This window comes from Typopeltis vanoorti, chromosome 2, assembly GCF_054136105.1.
Source record: "Typopeltis vanoorti isolate ZY-2024b chromosome 2, IOZ_Tvanoo_1.0, whole genome shotgun sequence".
Taxonomy (NCBI): Eukaryota; Metazoa; Arthropoda; class Arachnida; order Uropygi; family Thelyphonidae; genus Typopeltis; species Typopeltis vanoorti.
In genome coordinates, this window is record NC_143550.1 from 92,377,587 (window position 1) to 92,402,500 (window position 24,914).

A 24,914-nucleotide genomic window follows, 5' to 3' on the forward strand; every position below is an offset into this window, starting at 1 on the left:
TTCCAAAGGATGAAAACAATATGGGTGTGAATGTAAAAACTTTGAAAAGCTGATGAATTTCTTGTTTCCCCATGATCATAAATATTTATTTGATGGTAAACTTTTTATTTTTCTTTACAATTTTTTTTTATGTTCGACATTGTTGTCGCATATTGTTTTCAGGAAATATGGTAACCCTGATTTTAGATACTTGTTAAGTTTAAAGTCTTAATTTCTGTTTAGTTATGAATGTGAAAAAAAATTGCAAGTGCAAAAAGCAGTTTCTGTATGTCAATGAAGTAGACATAAAAAGTAGATTTTGAAAAGCATATTTTGAATTTTTATGAGAAATGGATCTCTTATTAAGAAATGTGGGAAAGCAGGCGCAAAGCTACAGAGCAGTTTTCATGAATACCATGAAGTCGGGATTTTGAGCTTGTTGCCAGATGTTGATGCATCCTCAGAATTTGTTAATTCCATATGTCGACTTCCGAAATTTAATCAGTTATTGAAATAGACAATCTCTTTGCTGAGATTTCAGTTATAAAAATACTACTGCAAGATTTAAAATAAAATAGATAAAAACAACCAATCATTTATATATATATATATATATATATTTATAAATATATATATATATATATATATATATATATATATATATGATGCGGGCTATATATATATATATATATATATATATAGCCCGCATCGAGTGATGCGAATTTTCGGGTTGCGGTATTCCAAATGATGAAAACAATATGGGTGTGAATGTCAAACTGAAAAGTTGATGAATTTCTTGCTTGCCATGATCATAAATATTTATTTGGAGATAAACGTTTTATTTTTGTTTAAAAGTTTTCAAAAAAATGTTTTTTATAGTCGACATTGATGTTGCATATTGTTTTCAAGAAATATGGTAACCCTACTTTGAGACATTTGTTAAGTTTAAAGTCTTAATTTCTGTTTAGTTATGAATGTGAAAAAAAATTACGGGTGCATATTACCAAGTCTTTAGTGCAATCTGTGACACTATAGTGTGAAAATTAACAGAATATGATAGCAGTGACTGTACATAACTTCCAATCCTTGTTTGTCTCATTTTATTTCAGTCAACGCTTGGTAAAGCAAAAGAAAAATACTACGGGAGTCTAAAGTATAATTTTTGGAAGTTGTAACAGAGGAATTAATTTGAAAATTATAGTACCAGACCTGATATTCAGTTGAAATAAGAATAAATAGTTATTTATTTGTGTTGGAAAAATACGTAACATAACATAATAACTATCCATTACCCAGGCTTCCACACTCTAACCATCACCCAGAATTCTACACACAGGAAGTCACACATACCCACAACAATATCGTCCATTTTCACTTCAACTCAATGATGTCAAATTGGACAGAAACCTATAAGAAACAATAATCTAGTACATTTTCAGTTTATTTATTGCGATTCGTTCTTTCAGGCCACAGATTGTCTTGTGTGTGTTGTGCTCTACTGTACTGTTTTGTGTATCCTGTAAAGTAAAAAAAAAATGAGCGAACCCAAAACCCTTTGGAATTTTTCTTTCTTCAGGAAAATAGCAAGAGAGAGAAATCTTGTGAAATATTTCTAGGTAATTACATGTTTTAAAGTCAAATAGATGTGTATTTGTAAATGACCAATTAAGGTGTTGTTGATGTGTTCTCCATATTTAAGAATATTTATTCTGCTTACAATTTGTAATAAAAGTAACATTTAATTAGAAAAGCAATGAAGTGTTTAAGATCTTAAACATGATGCACAAGCAGTAAAACTGAGATTCCAGTAATTAATTATTTTAGAAAATGTGAACATGAAAGGAAAAATTGTGTGTGTGTGGGGGGGGGAACACCACTGATAGCTTGTAATTAATTATTTTAGAAAATGTCTAACTACAATGTATTGACAAGAAAAACGTGAAAGAAAAAAGCAATAAAACTGAGATTCCATTAGTAAATTATTTTAGAAAATATGAACATGAAAGAAAAAAATGTGTTTGTGTGTTTGAGGGGGTGTGAGGAGGACTGCAGTGATATCCAGTAACTAATTATTTTAGAAAATGTCTACTAGTATATTGACAAATATCCTCCCATAGTTCCGCAATCGAGCCAAAGACCTCAACATTTGACCTAATATCCTCCCAGAATTCCAATCTCTAATTATTATCCATAATGTTACATGTGAACAAAAAGCTCTTCTCACATTACTAACAAATATTGACACATCCCAGAGTTCTATTCTCTAATCATTACCGACAATACCACACTCAAACCAAAGATACTATATGACGTCACTTATCTAATTCTTATCTTATCAACACCTCAATCTTGTCAGAATTCCATATGCAAGGCATTACCCAGAAATCCATATGCAAACCAAAGCACACAACATAATGTCACAGACAGATCTTCTCCCAGGGAAATTTCAAGGATTCCATACTCGATCTTATCTCTAGCCATCACCTACAATTCCATATGTGAACTATTACCCAGAATGCCATAAGCTAACAATTATCCACAATTCCATACTTGAACCAAAACACATAACGTAACGTCACTGACAGATGTTCCCCGAGGGAAATTCCAAAAATTCCATACTCATGACGTCTCGAATCTTTAAAATCGAACTATCACCCACAATCCCTTTGCGAACCATTACCCACAATTCCATACGCAAACCAAAACACACGATGTGACGTCACATACACAGATGTTCCCCCAGGGAAATTCCAAACATTCCATACTTATGACATCACAATTCCTTATCTGAACTTAATCTTGATCTTATTAGTGTACTCTCCACTACTACTGAAGTCGCATATCTATGCTCTCGATATGTGAGCAATCTTTTATTTCTAACAGAATTCGGGAATTCTTATGATAATAGCGGTCAAGCTTAGTGTTTAAGGTTTTTTAGGATCAATTTATTTAACTTACCTTCTTCCATACTATTTTTGTTACTCTGTTACCAAATTACATATTTAATTTTCCATCTTGATTTTCTTAGCGTATTTATCACAACTGTCTGATTTTACCAGAGACTCAAAATTCAACAGGTTATTTAAGAGTATAATATTATATTCATAGATTAATGTAGCCTTTGATTAATAGCCTGAGATTCAATACATTTTCTCCAGGGGGTGAATGCTGGTTTTGAAATTCATGGTTGCTCTTGTTATCATTCAGGAGCGAGAGGTGTGATTGAAGTCTGATTAGCGGAATAATGAATTACTGATCATTTAGAACTATATATTTAGAAATTTATGTACATTTAATCATACAAATACAACATTTATTTTACAAATGATATTCTGTCTCTTTCAATTTAGCTACTTGAATACAAATTCTACCCTACGGTTCAGAGACTATGGCACTGTTCAGAGATTTTCATGCGAGTGAGTTTTTGATGTGCTGTGAGCAAGCGCGGCGCCCATCTTGCGCAAAGCTTTTTCATTTGCAATTTTCGTGAAAAACATATCCTACACGTTCTTTTGAAATGCCTATAGTCTCAGAAATTTCAAGTACAATACTTTGACTCGCCGGTCATCCAATTCCATATTGTGCACTTGATCAATGATTTCTGGTGTTGTTTCACTTTTTGGAGCTCCTTCATGTGGATCATCTTCAAGGCTGGTACAGCCACGTTTAAACTCGGCAGACAATTTCTTAATTGTCGAAAACGAAGGAGAAGAGTGCGCGTAAACTTTTATGAACTTCGAATGAATTTCTTTTGGCGTTAAACCTTCTTTCACAAAGAATTTTATAACTGCACGATACTCAATTTTATCTAGTTCAAGGGATACAGAAAATACTTTCGCTTCAGACAGCTATATAAAACAAACTACTTGATAGAATGACTTGCAATTTCACCTAGATGCTTACGACAGATGTACCAACTTAGAAAAAAAAAACATTGCCGATAATCTTGAACTCTATGGTCGAGGCCGAGTACTTTTTCAAACCACCCTCGTATCATCGCAGAATTCATTGATGCGATTACATTCTCCTAGTCATAATTTTAGAGCATATTTATCACAAACCGCACCTTTTTCAAATTCTTCGGCTCCAAATTTATTTAATTTTCAATGAGTTGATAGTTTTAAAATTTATACTCGTACTCATAAATAATAATACTATCCCGCCCCCTTTTTTTTCCCTACTCGGTCTCTGCTGACAACAGTATAGTTCCTCTCGTGTTATTCTTCTTCCTTGTCCTTCCTTGTATGCGATTTATTATATTCACAACCAATTTCGAAAACATTATTTTTAAAACTTCGCGTATAAGCGTAAATAACTTCAATCCTTCTCAAATCATATGTTGAAGGTATATGTTTTTCTTGTTCCTCTCTTAATGTTCTTAATCAGTCTTTGATCCTCTCTTCATTCTCTCGCCCACTTAGTCATGGAGATTATCCTTGGATTTTTAGTGAAATTTTTTAAAGTATCTCATAGCAGCTATGGCCTTGTCTAGCTCACTAGAAACGTCAACAGTCAGGTGTATGTTATCTTTGCGAAAACACTTCCATTACTGCTAAAACGCCTCCCATATAATGAAGAACCCGCAGTCATGCTTGGTATATAGTCTATTTAATAAATAGTTGCTGCCATTGGACTAACCGTATATTTTTAATTGTCAAATCTAGACATAATAGATGCGAAATTAATCTTATTAAATTTAATCTTAATAAATATTATTTAATTTCATAAGTATTCTGATGCTAATGATTGAAAGCGAGCAATCAAACTCTTGATTTAGCAGCTAAACTGTGATCCGAAAAATCCTACTCCAATTTCGTAGGTAATTTCATTGTAAGAATACGAGTACTTCTGAATTCCTTTCAGTTTCATTAATAACAGTACGCTTTAGATCATTAGCTTTCGCACCAGACAGACATACTCGAGCAACGCTCTCATGGTTCTGCTTATTATATTTCAGATTCTCCGTGCCGTAGAATTTCCACAAAGGGTAATGATGTCGCATATTGTGATATTCATATTATTAACATTAATTTTAATCCTCCATAATTAGAAAACAGTTCTATTAAAATTTGAGTCGCTTGTTATATTTCCAATAGGCCACTATTTATTACAATTCCCATCATAAAACAACCAATTTAGGATATGAAAACCGATTATAATATTGTATGACGCTTCTTAATCATCAGTATATTTATAAACAATACTGAAAAGAAATTTTGTCTTACTTCTTTTTTGAGGGGAGGGTGGTGGTGGTGGGGGGGAGAGAAAGGAGCTTGCAGACAATCCTAGCTTTGTCACAAATCGTGACAAATTTCCAGACTCTCCCTTTTCATGTTGCGTCACAAATGTCTCCCATATAGCTTTATCTGCTCTTGATGTCCAAAGCAGGTGTGGTGTAATTCTTCTGTGTTGCCGTGGTAACAACAAATTTGGAGTGTGCACGTTGTGCACCCATGCTGTTTTTGCGTATTAAGTCACCTTCATGTTATTTTAGGTGTATTTCTTATGTAAATTATTCCTTAGAGATCAACACAGGCAATGGACATTTTTACAATAACTTTCTCTTTTTTTCATAGATAATATAATTGCGTCACAGACTGAGGTATTTGAGAGACCGAAATAGTGGTTTTACATCTCATGACTCGTACTACGTAATGACAAGTCGCAATATAAAAACAGTATGCATATTTTAATTATAATAGTTTAAAATGGATTACAATTAAAATATAAAAAGGTTATTTTCATGTTTTCCGTCTATCATAAAACAAAATGAAATGACTGCAGTGAATGTAATTAAAATAAAAAATAATAAGAGAGAGAAAAAAAAGATGATCTTGTTGTTTTATATATGTAGTTCGCTTTTGAAAGAAAATAAACTTATGTTCTTCTTTCTTTAGTTATTATAATACTCAAACTTATAAAAATTGCTCACCGTATTAACCAAGTGGGATATAATAAAAAGGGTCGAAATGGTAGGCAATGCTGTACTATCTATGACTCAGTGACATCATTATCAATACTTAGCAGTAGTTGCTTTGGAAATTATTGCCAAAGCAAGTAAGCCAGTATATTATATATGCTTATTGCGTATGTTCTTAAGGATGGTCTGTCTGTTTTGATGGATGAAAAATTCGGGTTTCAGGGAGGTAAATCCCTTCCCCTCCGTATGGCATAGGATAACTCATCTTCAGTTGAAAAGTCCTTATCAAAGCTCTTTGCTAAGGAAGAGAGGATATGAATTCAGGCCTTTTCAAATGGCAGTGTCCATATCGACAAAGATAAGAGAAATCTAGGTTAATCAGTCGGCACAAGTGAAGTAACGTGGACAAAGGTCAATCTAGCCATGCAGATATTTCGAAGAGAAGGAATCATTTAATGTAGTTATTGATGTATTTATTTTTGTAATAAAGAATACTCTAGAACTTCTGATATGAGTGGGAACAGATTCTTGGTAAATAATGAAATATATTTGGGATTTCAAGCTTTAAATCTCATTGAATTTATGGGATCATAAATTCCAAACTAGATGTTCATAAATCTGTTACGATTTTTTCCCTCGTAATGCTTTGGATACCATTTTTTTCTGGTAAAAATCACTTGGCTAGTACAACCAAACTTTTTCCCGGTTCGTTTTTCATGGTTCACAACTATAAATTCGAAATACAAGTGATGAGTGTTGAGATTAAGTGATTAAGTGTTGAGATTTAATGATCGAGAGAGAGAGAGAGAGCAGTGAATGATATCCAAAATATTTGCTTTTGGTCTTACCAAAACCAAATAACTGTAGTACTATCATCAGGAGGAAAAGATCACTGTTAATTGGATGATCCTCTCAGCGAACTCTTCCATTTTATCATAAGAAGTGCAAATAATCCTTTAAGATTACATTGACTTCCAGTCGAATTAATGGACTCATTCAAAAAAAGAAATTAACACTCAAAACTATGAATCATCGATTATTTTTATTGTTCTAAAAATACATGAGTACGGATTTATTTCCTAGACATCAAAAGTGACTTAAATGTTACTCATACCATACGCGTATTTGACGCTTTATAGAAATCAATTGACAGACCAAATGGAATATCTCCACTGTTAAATAACAGAACATTAGATATGTTCTGTTATTGGTACTATATCTATGTTCTGAAAGTAATGTTTGCATCTCCCTTCTTCAATTTCTTAGAATTACACCTTACTACTGTTTATTTATGGATTTCTGAGCAGGGCATAGAATCTGCTCAGAAGTTCACTGCCTATGAAAGCTAATTTGCTAATAGGCATTGGCTATATGATGACATCATGTAGAGCGATCCAGCTTTCATATCGTTGTCCATGATGTTCTAATGGTGATATCACCATTCTTTGATGATACGTTTCTTTTTTGCCTGAAGTTGAAAATATCGCCTTCCAAACATTTCTCTTCACATATTTAGTAAACTTCCGGAATGCATACCAATAATTACGTTGTGCTGTATTGTCATACCGACCATGTGAGTAAAGCTTGCTTTCATGTATACAACGAAGAGACTATTAGAAAGCGAATTTCATCTTTATTAAAATATTGTCAGCGTGCACAAATCTTTCCATTTAATTTTTTATTTAGTAGCTGCTGGGTCATGTGTAAATGAAAATTAATCAAACATATCCATGAAAATGTTTCATTCAGGAGAGACACGTGTAATCAACTGTTAAATTTAAATTCCATATAGCAGTTTTTTTTGAAGACTCCTGAAGCGAAGATGAATTAGTGGATCTTATATGAAAGTAGTATAGTTTTTTAAATCCGGAAACTCAGGTGATTTCGCACTAGTAAACAGAAAAACCGGTAGAGAACAGGCGTGCATTCATACAACCAATGCTGTCATTTATACTTCAACTATTCAAAGGACTCTGAATAAATAAAATAAATTAAAAAAAATTAAACAAAGGTCTATATTTTGACTTACCGTACATCGATTTACCATTTGGCAGACGTTCAATACCCACTTTTGTTTTTGAGTTGCATATACTCAGCAGTTGATACCTAAGGTGTAATAATCTTCAAGCCGATGTAGCATGCTCGATAAACGCTTCTGGTGGATTTAATTTGTATGATCTCTGAGTGATAGCGGATTCTTTTTTCACTTTCAAATGAAAACTAATGATTGTTATGTTTATTCAAGAATTGAAGTTCATTTTGACCCAGATTTGTGTTCAGAAATTAGAATAGTTAGAAACGCATCGATGCATGACGTCATATACAGCAAGAAAGTAATGTCGTCCTTTTTAAAGCTCCTTCTATAGTATTATCTCTTCCCTTTTCTGAGTGAGGCGTGCCTCGCATGAAATAACCTTCGTTATACATAGTCACTTTCGTTAACCTTGCGTCATGTTGAAAGTTTTTAATCTTTAGATATGCTGATTCTTCATTTTATTCAGCCTCGATGTTTCAAAAGTGTTTTAGACGAATTGGCTTTCACTACGTTTCATTTACACTGCATACTTTATGCTTGCTTTTTTTCTCTTCTTATTCATCAGACAGTAAAGGATAATGTTTAATTTTTACACAAAATTCGACAGTTTAGCTTATGAGCAGTTAACTAACCAATCATTAAAATGCCGACCTTCAAAACAACAAAGAAATCGCGTTTGTTACTGTTCAAATTTTCTAGTAAATGCTGATTTTCGTCCTATTTACAGAATTATTGTCGAGTGCAAAGGTCGTCATGATCAATACCAGCTTTTTGATTCTGTCGCACAACAAAATTTGCGAATGAATTTTCATTTGGATAACGATCCAAGACATTCAAAAAAGTAAGTTCAAATATTTCACAACGTCCTAATAGATCAGTTTTCAGTGACAAGAGCTCTCGTATATTGCAATAGGTTTGACGAAGATAACTTTTAATGGCCTTTTTTGAGCATTTTTTCATTTGTATTTGAAAGTGAAAAGTAGTTAATGGTTATTAAAGTCTTTAAATAATTTTATAATAAAAGATCGATTTTCGATGTATGGTAGTGCAGTTATTTTAAAAAATTTTCAAGCCCTCTAGAACTTTTAACGCTCTTATTAACGTTATTTTCACCCATGCTTTATCAGAATCAAGCCTAATACTTTATTCCATATTAACAATATCTCGAGGCAATATTTACAAAATAATATTTTATTTCCAGAGGTAATGAAGCAGATATTAATTTAAAATATTATTTATTTATAAAATATTATTCATAATATTTATAAAATAAAACAATTACTAAAACAAATTTTTATAAAGTAATAACGATCCAAGACATTCAAAAAAGTAAGTTCAAATATTTCACAACATCCTAATGGATCAGTTTTCAGTTAGTTAGTTTCAATTTAATATTATTCAGTTAGTTCAGTTAGTTTTCAATATTAGAAGTATTATTTTTTATTTGTTGGTCCTCAGTGAAAGAACGACCATGCACTTTTATTGGAAAGACTTGGGTTCGAATGTCGGGTGTGTGTGTTGGGGGGGGGGTTATAGTTATTTGTTAAGACGTGGTGAGTTGTTAACTGGTCCAATGAGGAAATGGCAGGCTTTATATATTTATATGTAAATGTAAATAATATAAATAATAATATTATTATTTAAAGAGTTAGTCGATTTCTTTCACACAGGTCATTACAGGTCCCGGATTTCCTCTCCCTGAAAATCAGATTTTTAACCTCAGAACTCAAAAGAAAAAAAAAAAAACGATAGAACTCGCACTATTTCAGCCAATAGTATATCTTTTACAATTTAGGAATATGGAATGCTGTAATTTTCCGCAGTGCAGTTGTGCCCTAAAAACTTCAAATATCGTCGATAGTCAGACCTCAACAATCGATGAAAACCGAGGTAAGTGAGATCGTTTGTCTGCTAGTTTTCACATTCAGTTAAAGCCGCTTCGCAAGAAAGTTTTGGAGTAAGTAATCTAACTCATCGAACGAAGTCAGCAATATTAGAGTTACTCATTCTGAATTTGGCAATTTAACTTAGTTTTATTGCTGATCTGTGTCCCAATCTCGATACGAGTTTCAAAATATGTTTTAATACTAAATATCGTGTTTGATTTATTAACAGCATTTACTCCTTATTGCAATTTGATCTTCTTTGTTGTAAAAGATATTTATTCCTTGTAGAACGATTTTATTTAGTTGATTTCCTTAATTATCTTAATTACACTCCCTACAGCAAGCTTCACACGACAACAGTTGAGGACCGGTGAATTTTTGAAGAGATTCTCCAGGCGTTCGCTCTCGCTCTCCTGAGTTGCACAGTTTTTGCGGTTCTTAATAGTTCAAGTTGTATCTCAAGTTGGAATCAATATCTCTTTTCTCAAATTCGAATTTCAACGATAAAGAATTAGTGGTAAGTGATTGAGCTTATAGATCCTCCGTAGCTCAGTCAGAATAGACGAAGCCTTTGGTCGAAAAGACCTGGGTACGATTTCCGTCCCTGACGTGAGGAATCTTTGTTTGGTCTTTCGACTAAAGATGAGTTAGTCGGTCTCATATGGGGTTTCTCGTCCCCAGAACAGGCAAACCGGCTCCGTGAACACCCATGGACTACAAGCAGAAATAATGCCCTTAGGGGATGCAGCAAGGAATGGCGACCTGGTTGCATTAATTATCTGTAAGTCTCCTCGATTGAGGGGGGTGGGAGGGACTCAACCCGTCCTTGGATAGGATGGACGAGTAGATATGATGAAGAAGAAGAAGATGATGATGATGAATTGAACATATATTATTAGATGCTAAGCAATATTGAAAAGAAGCATATCATTCAAAAGACTGGTTTCAGTACTTTTTTTTTTTTTTTTAATACACAAACAACGAATAGACCAAATCAGCTGAGAAAATATTGTTCAAGCTTTTGATGTCGAATTTTCTTTTATTCTTATTGGTCCAATAGAATTTTCTCATGGATGTCGAGTCGTTTAGAATTTTTGTCTCCATTTTTAGTGAAAAAAAAAAAAAACCAGAACTTTTAGCGTGCGATTCCTTTTATTCTTATTGTTCAATATTCAACAATGGCGCTTACCTTCAAGTCGTTTTTTTTTTTTTTTTCAGCTGAGGAAATAATTGCATTTGTGTAAAAAAAAATTCTACTTTTTATTTATTAACTCTTAGATTTTCTAATCAAAAGGTATATAAGCATCTCGACACGTAGTTTAACAATGCACGCAAATAGTAGAAATCAATTGAAGACAAATTAAATCTTCACGAAATGATTCTTTACTTTGTTATAATCCTTTTATCCTTCTTAAGAAATGCAGAACCAACTGACCAATTTCCCAACTTAGTTAACTGTGCATTAAAACTTGGCTGCGATCGTAAGTTGCAATAAATTATCTTGATATTTTAGAATGAATTTTGGAAATAAGATGGCTCTCATAGATTTTTATTATCTATTTCTATCTTTGCCATTAATAAGTGTATATATTTGAATATTGATTATTCTGGTCTTATTTTTTGTTATAGAAATTTTAGTACTGTTGTTATTATTTTGTATTTTCCGCAGTTTTTAGTGGTAATGTACTGAACATAAGGATTTTATTTTTCCGTCTTACATTATGACATTATCGTCAAAAGAGAAGTTGTTTTATTCTTATTCTTATTCTTTGTGGTACGACTATCGTCTGTTGTTTTTATCGTATTGTCAATAAAAATGCTAAAATGTAAATGATAAACTGCCTGCTTGTCTTGTCAGGTTAGAAATTCATCATTATTTTGTCAAAATGTGTTTTCCTAGGGGTTCGTAATTATTTCTAATAGTAGTTCTCACAAATGGAGAAGAAGCAACTCACAAAGACACGAGAAATGAGCTTTTTAATGATCTATGAGGATGTATATTTTTTAGTTAAAACCTAAGCTTTTATCAGTTATTTATTTTATAATAAGTACTTCACAAAGCAGGAATATCTATGCCAGAAACTTTGTATTCTTCAGAAAGTGTTAATTCAAACACTGACAGTGAAATCTTTTTATTCATTATACGAGCTTCCATAGCTCATTCGGTTTCGGCGAAACCCTGTGATGGAAAAATCTTGGTTCGAATTTCGTCTGAGACTCGAAAAACCTTAGGGCTTTCGACTGAAGGTCAGTTAGGCGGTTTCCTATGAACGTGGGAGGGTTTCTTTCTTTAAGGAACTCGGATTTTTCACTCCACAAAACAGATAAATCGGCCAAAAGAATACACGTAATGTGCAGACATAATATACTGGCTTCATAACTTTATTTGCTTCGGCCATAATTCCAAATTCTCTTCATTATATCATTTTTATATCCTGCACTTTGTAGACTGATATTTCGTAATTTGCACAAACATTTATTTCACCTGTTTTAAATATAGTGAATTTCGATCTTCAGATAATCGACATGTCTAGTAACAAATTTGGATAAAAATTAAAAAATCATTTTTTTCGAAGATTCTTTCATTTTTACCCAAATGCTGAATTTGGATTACCCTAGAATGCTGAATTAAATTTACTTTCTAGCTCAAGGAATAAGTATTGTAAAGCTAGCTGATGAGTGTTTAATGCAGTCACTTTCACTTCATTTATTTATTTCCTTATTTATCTATTTACTTTTATAGCGGTATTTTCTCTATTCATGTAATGTTAGAAATGATGATTTGGTAAAATAACCTATTTGTGAATTCCAAAGTAGCACTTCATCAGCTATTTAGTTTAATGTTATCAAGACTAAATGAGGCCATTGGAGTATAATTAAAAGATGATACTCAAAATCAAACTCTGTTCCTTGTGAAACAAGAAAGTCCATAGGATAACTCTCGAAAACTGCCAGTGTGTCATTTCCAAAAGAATGCACATGTAAATCTATTGCCTTGTGTTGCAAACTGATTTGCGGGAAGATTATTTAAAAAATACATTCAGTAGTTTTGGGTTAAATATTATATATTATAGTTCTTTTTAAATAAGAAAGCTAATTTTTGAAACTGTAGTGATTTTTTGTTTGAAACAAATCCGGGTTTTAACCAGTGGACTAAATTTTATTCATAGATATAAATTAGCTATAAATAATATAAATAGTTATAAATTTTGATCATAGTAACGAACAACAGCTTAGCAACGTTACAGTTGCATTGTGCTTTTTAAAACTACTATTTGTTCACTTTTTTCCCCCATATTGTTAATGTAAACAGAACACAGAGAGAAAAAAAGCGGAGCAAAAATAAGATGTGAATAGTTAATTCTGCAGTATGTCTGTTTTAGAATATAGAATTTTTTTTGAGACTTTGCTAAGTTTTATTTATTTTTTTAAAACATTTGTTCGTAACCAGATTGTTTGCTCAATCTCGTGTCTAAATCTTTTGATTATATTAATATTACGTTAATCTCTCTCTCTCTCTCTCTCTCTCTCTCTATTTACATTTGTTTAACATTACGTAAGCGCTTATGTACTAAAGTCTCTCTCTTGTAAATTTGCCAGTATTATATTCCAGAATTCAGTTGGATGCTTATAAGATATGCTTACTTAATTTTTTTATATAATCCTTTCTTTTTTGTTGTTTACATTCTTAAATGCATTTCATGTGCATTTTCTCTTGCGTCTATTCTGCTGTTACTTCCTTCTGGATTATTAAACTTATTTTCTATTATTTTATGTCATTTCCTTATAACGCCGCATGTTAGATCTTTAACTATATTTTAATATTATTAAATTCTTAGTTGACAATATTATCGACCAAGAACACTATTTGACATGATACTAGACTCGATTAGACTAAATATTTTTGGCGAGAGAAAAATGGAATTCAAAACTTTTCTTTTTAATTGAGTTGTACATTTTATTTTTATTTTCCCTGTTTTGATCATCATCATCAATTTTCTGATATGCGCTATCATGGGATGTACAGGATACCATGACAGTACTACACGATTAAATTTACATTACTACTAATCTCCTGTCAAAAGTTTGATTTTAAATTCTATTACTAGTCAGAGCTCCAAATGTCAGACCTTATATGCTTGTTTTCTAGGATACTTCTGACTTCATTAATCCAACTAGATCTTGATTTTTCACTAAATCTTTTTTCCACTAACTTGGTATCAAACAATTTTTTTGTTAATCTCTCCTCTCCTATTCTGTTTAAGTGAACATATCATCTTAGCTTAACGCATTCCTGAATGCTAACAACGTAAAGTTCTTTCCTAATATCTTCATTTTTAATATGATTCTGTCATTGATACTATTTGATCTTAGTCACAGCTTTCATATCTGTGTGGTTTCTAATCTTTGGTCAGCCTATTTTACTTCAAACCCAACTCTCGAGATCTATAAGTTAAAACTGGCTAAATTCTCTCTTATTTCATCATACAAATTTATTCAGTTGAAACTCTACCACTCTATCTTTGATAATTCTTTTTCTATTTCCATATTGAATTTGCCATCTTAATTAAATGGAAATAGACGACAGAAAAATAGCTGAAATATTTTCCTTTCTCTGTTGATTTCCCAGTGAGAATGCAATTCAAGGTTTCCGTGTTGTTGCATATTTTCAGAGTTTTGCAGTTTTTGTTGCTGATTTTCATTTTAAATTTGTTACAGATATTATTCATTTTAGTTAAAGAACTGTAGAGACCTGCTAGAGCGCACAAGAGAGTACAAGAAAAATTATTTTCTTGTACCCCCTTCGCTTTTAACTACTGATTTACAACTTAAATACAGATATAGAATATGTATTGCTTTGTATAATGCCCCATGTATCCTATATAAGTATAGCTCCTGTTTTGATATTAAATAAAATGCAAGACAACTAAACATTGATTGTAAAATATTTATATTAAATATTCTGTATACATGTATGTGTCTGATACTTGATATTGAAGCTTCTAATTATTATTCACAATGTCTATAAGACATTTTAATCCTTTACACTCTGCTCTGTTGTATATGGATATATCATTAATTTTAAATACTACGTATTTATTATTTTAAGGTTGCGTTTATTATTTATTTATTTATTATTCAATTTTTGTGTAGTTATGGCATTTAAGGCATTTTTTAAAATTTCCAATCATGTTCGTTTGCTGTACGAAGAACTCGCATAATGTACTTAACAGTTAAAGCTCAATTGCCTGAAAGCAAAATCCATGCTATCTCTATACGAGCATCACTCGTATATAGATACCATAGGTATAGAGATAGCATAGAGATATCACTCGAAGTGCTACCATAAAATAGTTGGTAGCACTTCAGACTTGAATTCTGGCCAGTGTGCGAGGATATTTTTTTTTTTTAAATTTCAAATTAAAATTAATTAGCTAATACAACTTTTTATTCTGGGAAAGAAAAATCAAAGTAAACAAATTGTCCTAAAAATGCATGCAGCCAAGAGAGATCAATTTGGCTGCTCTTGCACTAGACAACAACACTATTCGTATGAGAACGGACCCCCCCCCCCCCCTTTCAGTGAAGAGACCTTATAAATTTTTGAGCGTCCAACACTAATCTTAACACAGGTCATTCTAGTTACAAGGTACAAGAATCACTCTTCCAACTTCCCTACCGAGCCAGCACCCTTTGCATTACTGCTTCATTATAAAATGCATTCATTTATTCTTCTCTATCCCTTTCATTGAATGCGAATTTACTCCTAGTTTAAATATTTTTTCGTATGATTCGTTCATTTGTCATTATAATTACTGAAGTCTTGTGAATGGGTTGTTATTATTATTTATTTTAGTTTATGTTATTTTCTGGTATACCCAACACGATATTACCCGTATAGTAACTTAATTCCTCTCTCTCTCTCTCCATTGTTTCTGTTAGATCCTCAATCACGATTTTCATATGAATCCTTTCTCTACATCTAAACCTGATTCTAATTTTATCACTTGATTACTGTTATTATTATTTGTATTAACCTTGGACAAACGATATTTAAAATCATATAGCACAACAGTACTATGCAAGTGTATTTTGGCGCAGTGATGAGCATTTGGTGAAAATATGAATATAACGAAATGTTTCAGAATGTAAGATCTTTTCATTTTGATTCTCTTGCCTTCTTTACTTCCATTAGGATATTCAATTTTACTTTTGAAGCTTACGAATATTTTTGATTTTATGTGGGTGCTAGGTTATCCTTCCATTGAACAGCTATCAACCTTTGGCAGGCACGGCTGACCGTTTATTTTTTTAACCTTTCTGACTGGTGTAACTCTCAGGAACTTTAGCTCTCGACAGTATAGTTCTCTGAGTCACTTACGCTCGTAAAATTTCTCAGCATGATAAAGTAATATTCTTCAAGAAGGGAGGGAAGAAACTGATTTTGAAATACTTAACGACATTTAGCTCATTTAGTACGAGGGAGGGTCTGGAAAGTTCTGATAAACACCTAGAACAAATATGATTTTAAATCAACTGACATAAGAAAGAACATACTAGTAGCAGAGTTATGAAGGTAACTTATGTTTTTGTATTTTTATATCCGCGTATGTTTTTTCTTATTGTTATATCAGTTGCTTTAATATAATTTTTGTTCTAGGTGTTTATCAGAACTTTCGGGACTTCCCTCGTAATAATTTACTGATATTAGTGATAAATACAAAGGAATATTTTACTTTAAAAACCACACCGTTTTTTTTATAATTGAATGAAATTAATGATTTCTTAGGAAAATAAGGGAATGTGTACCTAATTCAGCTATTATTAATACTAGCATTGAAAGGAAAGAAAAATTCTATGCGACACGGTTACCTAAGCTCTTGATAAAAACCAGTGTGTTTGCACCATCACCAGTTATACAGTCAAATCTATCAGTTTGTAGGACTAGACCCTTTCTTGAAACTCAAGAAACACACACACACACACACACACATATAATTTTAGTGAATTAATATAAATTTTGGTGTTTTAAAATTGAAATTCAGAATTGCTTTTAAAGAAATATTTTTAAATAACTAAAGCAAAATCAATCACTCATATTTTATTATGTAGGCATAAATTGTTAAGTAAACGGGATCTCCACATAGACCATTTATAAAGTAAAATCGGGATAACAGCAGGCAAGCTATATAGACTAAATGATCTTGCACTTGCCTGAAATAATAAACAAATAAATGAATAAATAAATAAATAAAAAATAAAAAATAATATAAACGACGTTAGCTGATTTATATAATAATAATAATAATAATAATAATAATAATAATAATAATAATAATAATAATAATAATAATAATAATAATAATAATAATAATAATAAACAAAAATGGTAGTCTACAAGTCTTTATATAAAAACATCTTAAGATATGTAAAGAGTCATATGCATTTTATGCAGACTATAAACTGAAATTAATATCTCTGTAATACAAAACAATAAAGCTGATTTTACCGGAGCAAAGACATGTTGCTTTTTGCGCTGAAATGACAGCGCAAATAAACAGCATAATAAACAGCCAACAACTTCAACAATAATTTTACGCTAAAACCTAGGTCGATTCTAACTATAAAATAACTCAAACTATGTAAACAAATAACAAGTAACTCAGGCATCTATTTCAAATATAAATACAAGATTTACTGTAAAGAGCTATGCATAACTTCTATATTCCAAATATTTCAAACACATACACTGTTTGAAAATACAAACCTTGAATAGATAGTACCATACTCGATGATATGCATGGCACTATCTATTCACTCGATGAGAAAGATGTGCTTTGTATACTCATTAAGAATTTATGGATGGAAAAACGATTCGCTGATGGCTTATGCTTTTTTGATGAGTAACGCTTCTAGTATTTTGATGGATATGTGCGTGTATGTGTGTGTGTGAGTGCGTATGTGCATTTCAATAGTAACCATATTATGAGGTGATTTTATTTTGCACACGTTTCATTACATACACTATACATGTTTCATTACATACACTTTCATTACATACTGTATATAATACATGCCTTGTATTTACATACATTTTAAGTAAAATGTAATTTTTTTTCATATTTTACAATTTATATAATACTTAATATTATATAACTTATAATTATATAAGCCTCGCTTTATGGTACTCTAGCGCTAATATATTTATAATTTCATGTGCTTTTAATTTAGTATATGTTATTCTTTGAGAATCGACTGTAGTGGCAAAACTAAAGACATTTTGAATAAAAATACAGGAGCATGATTCAAGAATGTGTAACCTGTATTGGTATGTTTATTTTTCTGACCGTTTAATATCAAGACATGAATATCAAGACATCCACTTTTAGATGGAATCTTTTGGTGATAGTTGATAAAATTTTCTTTGGTACTGATCCGTTTCTAGATTCTTTTGTCCAAAAAAAAAATAGATTAGTTCCTTTGCAAGTATTTTATAGCTGACTTTTAATACTTTTTATAGCTCTTTCGTTCATAGCAGCTTCCTTAGTCAACTGATATGCTCCCTTATTTCCAGTGTCTGCATTCACCAAGTAGGAGTTAATTGCTCATCCCTCTAGAGTAAAAGTCTTTACCATTTTGTATTTTCTGTTAATGCTATGGAAGGTTGTTTTGATTTCTATATCATTTATTGTGATCCTATGTCATTATATATCGAAGTGTGTGTGTGTGTGTGTGTGTGTGTGTGTGTGTGTGTGTGTGTGTGTGTGTGTGTGTGTGTGTGTGTGTGTGTGTGTGTGTGTGTGTGTGTGTGTGTGTGTGTGTGTTACCGAAAGCCTGTATAATAATCACACATCATTTCAATATTGAACACAGATTTTATATTTTACAAATACAGTTATTTTGTCTGTTTAAAATCATATAAATGAGACCATTTCTCAGAAAAAGAAACATTCAAAATATCCTTTCTGTAAACACTCAAAATCGACTGCTCACAGATTGCCATCGGAAAATATTTGGCATGCGTAAAATGACTCTCTCAATATTATGCTATCTTTACTGTGGCAATTTACAAACTGACTTTTGTGATTCACAAATTCCTATCGGAAATGCTCTTAGCTGCCTTATCTATAAAAATTACAGGGATTCATGTCTTGAGAGTCCAGCAGTAAACCTAAAGTTTGAAGTTACCTAAAAGTTAACAACACTGGGGGATGGGAAATTAAGATGAAAGAGTCATTGTAGATGTGCGTATTTCGGATGCATCAAACTTTTATGAGCTATTTCCATTAAAAAGAGTTATTTTTATAATTTTCTTGCGATTATTTACTGAAATATGTGGAATGTGTGGTTATTGACCTATACACTACTGTAACGAATGCTAATAGAACGTCTGCTTTAAAAATACAAATTATAGATAAATCTTCTCATTTGTAATTTTTAAATTCACATAATATCTCACTTTCTTTTCAGTAAAATTCTTCATCAAATATTCTGAAGATATTTTAATCAAAAACAAAATTCTGATTTATAAAGATTACTGATTCCATGTATATCCATAAACGTAGTCAATCATTGCATTTTATTTACAGTTTTAAATTATTTTACAACTTAAGATCTTTGCATAAACTTATGCATAGAACCCTAAGTGTTATTTCACTGTAATTTCTTCTTCTGTCACTCCCAAGCCAAGTTACTTGTAGTGCCACTTCAAGTATTCCAGACCATCCTGCCATATTTTCTGTCTTCCTTCGCTTCTTTTTTCATTTATGTATCCAGTTCTTTATTTTCTTTGCCTGTCTGTTATCCTACTTTTTTTTCTTGTATTCTTCTTTTCGTTTTGGGATGCAATCATTTATGACTGTATCTTACAATTTTCTCTGATTTGTGAGTGTCTGATTTTGTTTCATATTTTTTTACCTTCAGTTTTGTGAAGGGTTTTCATTTCAGTGGAGTCATTAATTCGTCTTATTTTTGTTATTCTGCTGCATATGTTAATAGGAGAACCAACATATGCAGAGTCTGACTATTCCTGTTTAGGTCCTTCTTATTTATTTATTTGTTTTTACTTATGTTCTTATTCTTCCAGACGAGGCTGTTGAGATCTAGATATTCTGTTAGCTTTTACTGTTTGCTATTGCACTTCGTTTAATTTCCATGCTGTGTCATCACACCATAACAGAACAAACTCGCTGTTTCATTATACCGTTAAAACCTTATGCATGTTTTCGAACAAATAAAGCCAGAAAAAAAAGAATAATAATTTAAGATTTTTAGAAAACGTTCAGGAATATCTGTAAAACGTTAAACTAAAAGTTTTGGAAAAATTAACAGTACTGAAATAGCATGATAGCTTTTTAATATGAATGCACTTCTATACTCTTTTAGTCATGCTCTTGTAGTCAGAACAAATCAACTACTTTTGCTACAGCAAAATATAGCAACCATAGAGCTGAATTAGCGAAAAGATTCCACGATCTCAGCGTCCTTGACGCTGTAAGTTCTTCGCAACCACCTACCGAATGAGATAATTAATATTTATGAAAAGTATATCATTACATTCATGCAGCGACTTCTTGTTAGTGGGTAGTAAGCAACCAGTCATATTAGTAGAAAGAAAACGGTCTGCGATGTGATCATCTGATTATAAGAGTTTTAACTGTGACTCAGATAGAAATTTAGATTATACGAATGCGCACAGCATTATAGTCTATAAAGAGGTTTTTTTTTGTTTCTTTGTTTGTTTTGTTTTGTTGTTGTTGTACATAAGTGCAAAATGATTAGCTTACACTTAGAAAATCTATATTTAATATCTTTTGAAATTTCAGCAATGAATTCTTTGGACGTATCCTTTCAATAACGAATCATTTAGACTTATATTTACTATAAAGTTCACCACGGATACTCTTCCTTCACACTGTAATATTTTTAAGTTCTCAGGAGAAGAAATTTTAGTGTAAGAATGCATCCAGCATTCAAGAATAATTTTTTTCAGTAATTCCCCTTCTTCTTTCCTGTCATGTGTTAGACTTAGTGAAGTGACACAACAAAGTAACTTGGTTTCATAGAAACCTAATTAGTGCTATGAAATGGCTGTTAATCTTGTCTGCATCAGTCTATGTGGTCTACTATGTCTGTCAATTTCATATATTCTCTGGCAGGTTTGTTTGTTTGTTTTGCGGGGGAAGGGAGAAACATGTTATTGGAATTATAACCTTTCTATTTCCGTATGAGACCGCTTGATTCGCCATCGGCCCAGAAAAATGATGTTCATCGCGTCCTTGACTGGATTATGTATATATATATATATGTGTGTGTGTGTGTATGTGTGTGTGTGTGTGTGTGTGTGTGTGTGTGTGACACTTTTCACATCAGTCTTAAGAACATATTTTTTTTTAAATTGCCATTATGAAAGCATTCAGGAGAATGTTTTCAAAATATCTGAAATGGCTCATGAAGTATTTTTGAAAAATTCTCCCTTTGTCATTCGTATTCTCTAATTACTGCCTACTTTCATTTGATTACATTACTTTTTTTGATGTCTCATAAGATATATCCAAATCTCCCTACCCCGAAAACTATAGTTTTTAACCCAAAAACTACAGGCAAACAGGCGACGGAACAAACTCCTTCGTTCTGCTTTGGCCTCACAGTCTTAGTTTCTTTGGACAATTCCAAAACGACAAGCATTTGATGTTATGAAACTTTGCAAATAGTTTAACCATATCTACTTGTTTATTTATTTATTTCTCGTACATTTATTGTAAAATTACATTCGAGTCCTAACATTTCATGATTAACATATATTTCGTCCAAATTGTTTTAATTGCTTTCCTAAAAACAAGCAAATAAAATCGAATAATCGCCATAGAATATATTATGTATGCTGAACAAATTAAACAAATCGTTATTCGTTTTTAATTTTTGTAAATTATTCAATTAACATCTTCTCAGTTCTTGCTGATGCAGTTTAATTAGAAATTGATATCAAAAATATAAATTTCTTACAAAAATTGAAACATTCTCGGTATTCATCATTATCAAAACCCTTCTGGCAGGAATAAAGAAAATAAAAATTGCCCTTTTCGATAACTTTTATGCTGTAAAAAGAATATTTCTTGTCCTTTGATAGTTTCACAAAACTACATTGAGCCACAACGATTTCAACATTCTGCCCTATCTTCCTTCTGGAATTATTACCATCATCATCATCTACACCAACGCCGTCTACCGCTCATCATCACTACTAGTAATTTCACAGACAATCACAAACATCCATTCCCATGGCGGAATTCGAACCCGTAGCCTTTTGGCTGGAGTGCGGATACGCTAATTCATCAAAGTAATAGTCCACTATTTGATTCAGAGTCAAAATTTAATTTAGTAGGTGTCTTTACTCATAAATTTTATTTAGTAGTTTTTTTTTTGGTAATAATTCAATAAGAAAGCCTTTAACTATATATTTTTAATCTTCGTTCATAATATTACTCATTCCAATAGCTTTATTATTATTATTATTATTATTATTATTATTATTATTATTATTATTATTATTATTTTGTTAAATTTTTAATAGATGAAACAAATAAAGATGGTTTTATTCGTCTATTAGTATACGGTAATGCTTCAATATTTTATTTCTGTCTCTCATGACGAGAAAAAAGAAACCATTAGGTATGAGGAATTTTGTTCCTCATTCATGATGTTATTTCTATCTTTATCTTGGCAATGAAACTCCTTTTTCTTCCTGCGATATAAATAATATTTTTATATAATGCAGTAGTGGTATCCTTTTTTCCCTCCTTTCTTGATAACTTTTCTTTTTAGCAATTGTTTCCATTAAAATAGGATATATTTAACTAGAACATTTAAATAGAACTTATAAAGGAGGAATATATTGTGAGAGGAAATCCAAATAGATAATAAAATGAGTTATTACACCAAATTCAGTATTTTAATTTTTCTAGTAGAAAATAATGTAATCAATTCTGGAGAAACAGTTATATTTTATTATAGTTGTTATGATGACATTTTCTTTCAGCTGAAAACGAGGAAACAATTATCCGGTCATATCAGAAATTTCCTCCAACGGTAAGCGCATTATTTCAGAATATATGTCAAGGAGTACTTTTATGATTTTTTTTCTCTGGTTTATTGTTTATACGTTATCGAGCATATGAAATAGAAAAGACAGTATAAAGGCTGTGACGATTTCATTATGTGTATAAAATGTAATAATTTTAGGAGATCAGGAACAATATAATCACACCTGCATTTACATTCTTATTGTAATATAATGTCATCCGTGGATTGTGTAAATAAACACTAATTAAGATCGAAATAGAATTGAATTATAAATAAGAAAAGTACCTTGCTAGCGAAAATTACAAAAAAAAAAAACGGAATAGAATATATTGAATATTTAAATATAACAATATAGCATATATTTATTTTAGAAATGCTTAGGTAAGTTTCTTTTTGTGGAGCAATCAAAATCAAATTAATAAAACGAAGTTTATGTGTTGTAGAAACGCATATAAAACGAAGTGTGTGTATATAATATTATATATATATATATACACACATTATATATATATATATATACAGGGTGTTCGGGATAAATTTGACAGTTTCGTAAGGAAAAAGAAAATCTTCTTTGTATCTATTAAATTTAATGAATTGACAAAAAAACATTACAGGCAGAGTTAATTACAATACTATCAACAAGATTTACTCAAAATAACCACCATTAGCATCGATCACAGCTTCAATTCTGCTTCGGAACCTCGAACAAGCTGATGCTACAGTCTCCCTGGGAAGGGCCGCGAAAACTGTTTTAATTTTATCCATTAACTGGGCTTTTGTATTACTGGAAGTGCGATTGGTGTCTTTTTCAACTGCGCCCCATACAAAATAATCCATGGGGTTAAGGTCTGGGGAGTTTGGAGGCCAAACATTTGGACTGGTGAAGTCGTAGAAATTTTCAGACAACCATTTTTGACTTTTCCCAGAGGTGTGGCAAGGGGCCGAATCCAGCAGCCATACATACGGCCTACCATTGCCTACCCTTGTTATCCAGGGCTTGACTACAGTTAGCAACTCCACGAACAAAGCCCGAATTCCAATGCCAGGATTCTTCAACACCTGTTCCTGCAGATTTGCGAGGAAGTCTGCTGTACGAACGCAATCAGATCGTCTGCTAGGGATCTCTCTTCTTGCTACATCCTCGTAGTCACCATTGCAAGTCTCTAGTTCATGCCTGATTGTTTTTACTGTATTCAGGGAGCATTGGGCAGCAGTCGTAATATCCTTATTTTGATGGCGGGCACGAATCATCATGATACAAGTTATTCTCTTCCATGATTCAGGTGGGTTCCAGCTATCCATCCTTTCTGACATCTTGTATGTGAATGAAGAAGGGTCCAAACTTTTAAATGAAGAGAAGTGTGTGTTAATACATGTAACTTACGGAAAAATATAATTAATTATAAATATGTCAAATTTATCCCGAACACCCTGTATATATTAAGAATACGAAGTAATTTTATAAACTTTTTTTTTTTTTTACTCCTCCCAAGTAAGCAAAACAGTTAAGCTTGCGCCTGAAACGTAGTTCAAGTCTAAAGGTGGTGCAACACCAGGGCAATTCGTTGTAAAGGTGGGTAAAGTTCTGATCACTATTCTTAGTATTTCCCATAATGTAAAAGACATCTCACTAAGAGATGTATACTGTTATATATTATGTGTGGGGGGTCACTACCCAGACCGGTTTCAACCTTTTTTGAGGTCTCTTCAGTGAGTAGGTTGAAACCGGTCTAGGTAGTGACCGTTTCAACCATAATGTATAACAGTATACATCTCTTAGTGAGATGTGTTTTACATTATGAGAAATACTAAGAATAGTGATCAGAGCTTTACCCACCTTTACAACGAATTGCCCTGGTGTTGCAATACCTTTTACACTTGAACTACGTTCAGGCGCAAACTTAACTGTTTTGCTTACTTGGGAGAAGGAGTAAAAAAAAAAAAAAAAAGTTTATAAAATTACTTCGTATCCTTAATATATATATATTATTCCCAAGGTAAAACATTTTCA

The 24,914-nt window shown here is 31.8% G+C and overlaps 1 protein-coding gene across 1 annotated transcript in view; it reads left to right on the forward strand.

The window, feature by feature from the left end:
- The first annotated feature begins 9,724 nt into the window (after window positions 1-9,724).
- Window positions 9,725-24,914, forward strand: part of LOC150109251 (uncharacterized) — a 20,479-nt gene continuing 5,289 nt past the window's right edge. The window contains exons 1-2 of the mRNA XM_090401932.1: window positions 9,725-9,824; window positions 22,860-22,909. Coding sequence (XP_090258058.1) covers window positions 9,734-9,824; window positions 22,860-22,909 — 141 coding nt within the window. The 5' untranslated portion in view covers window positions 9,725-9,733. The remainder of the gene's footprint in view (window positions 9,825-22,859; window positions 22,910-24,914) is intronic.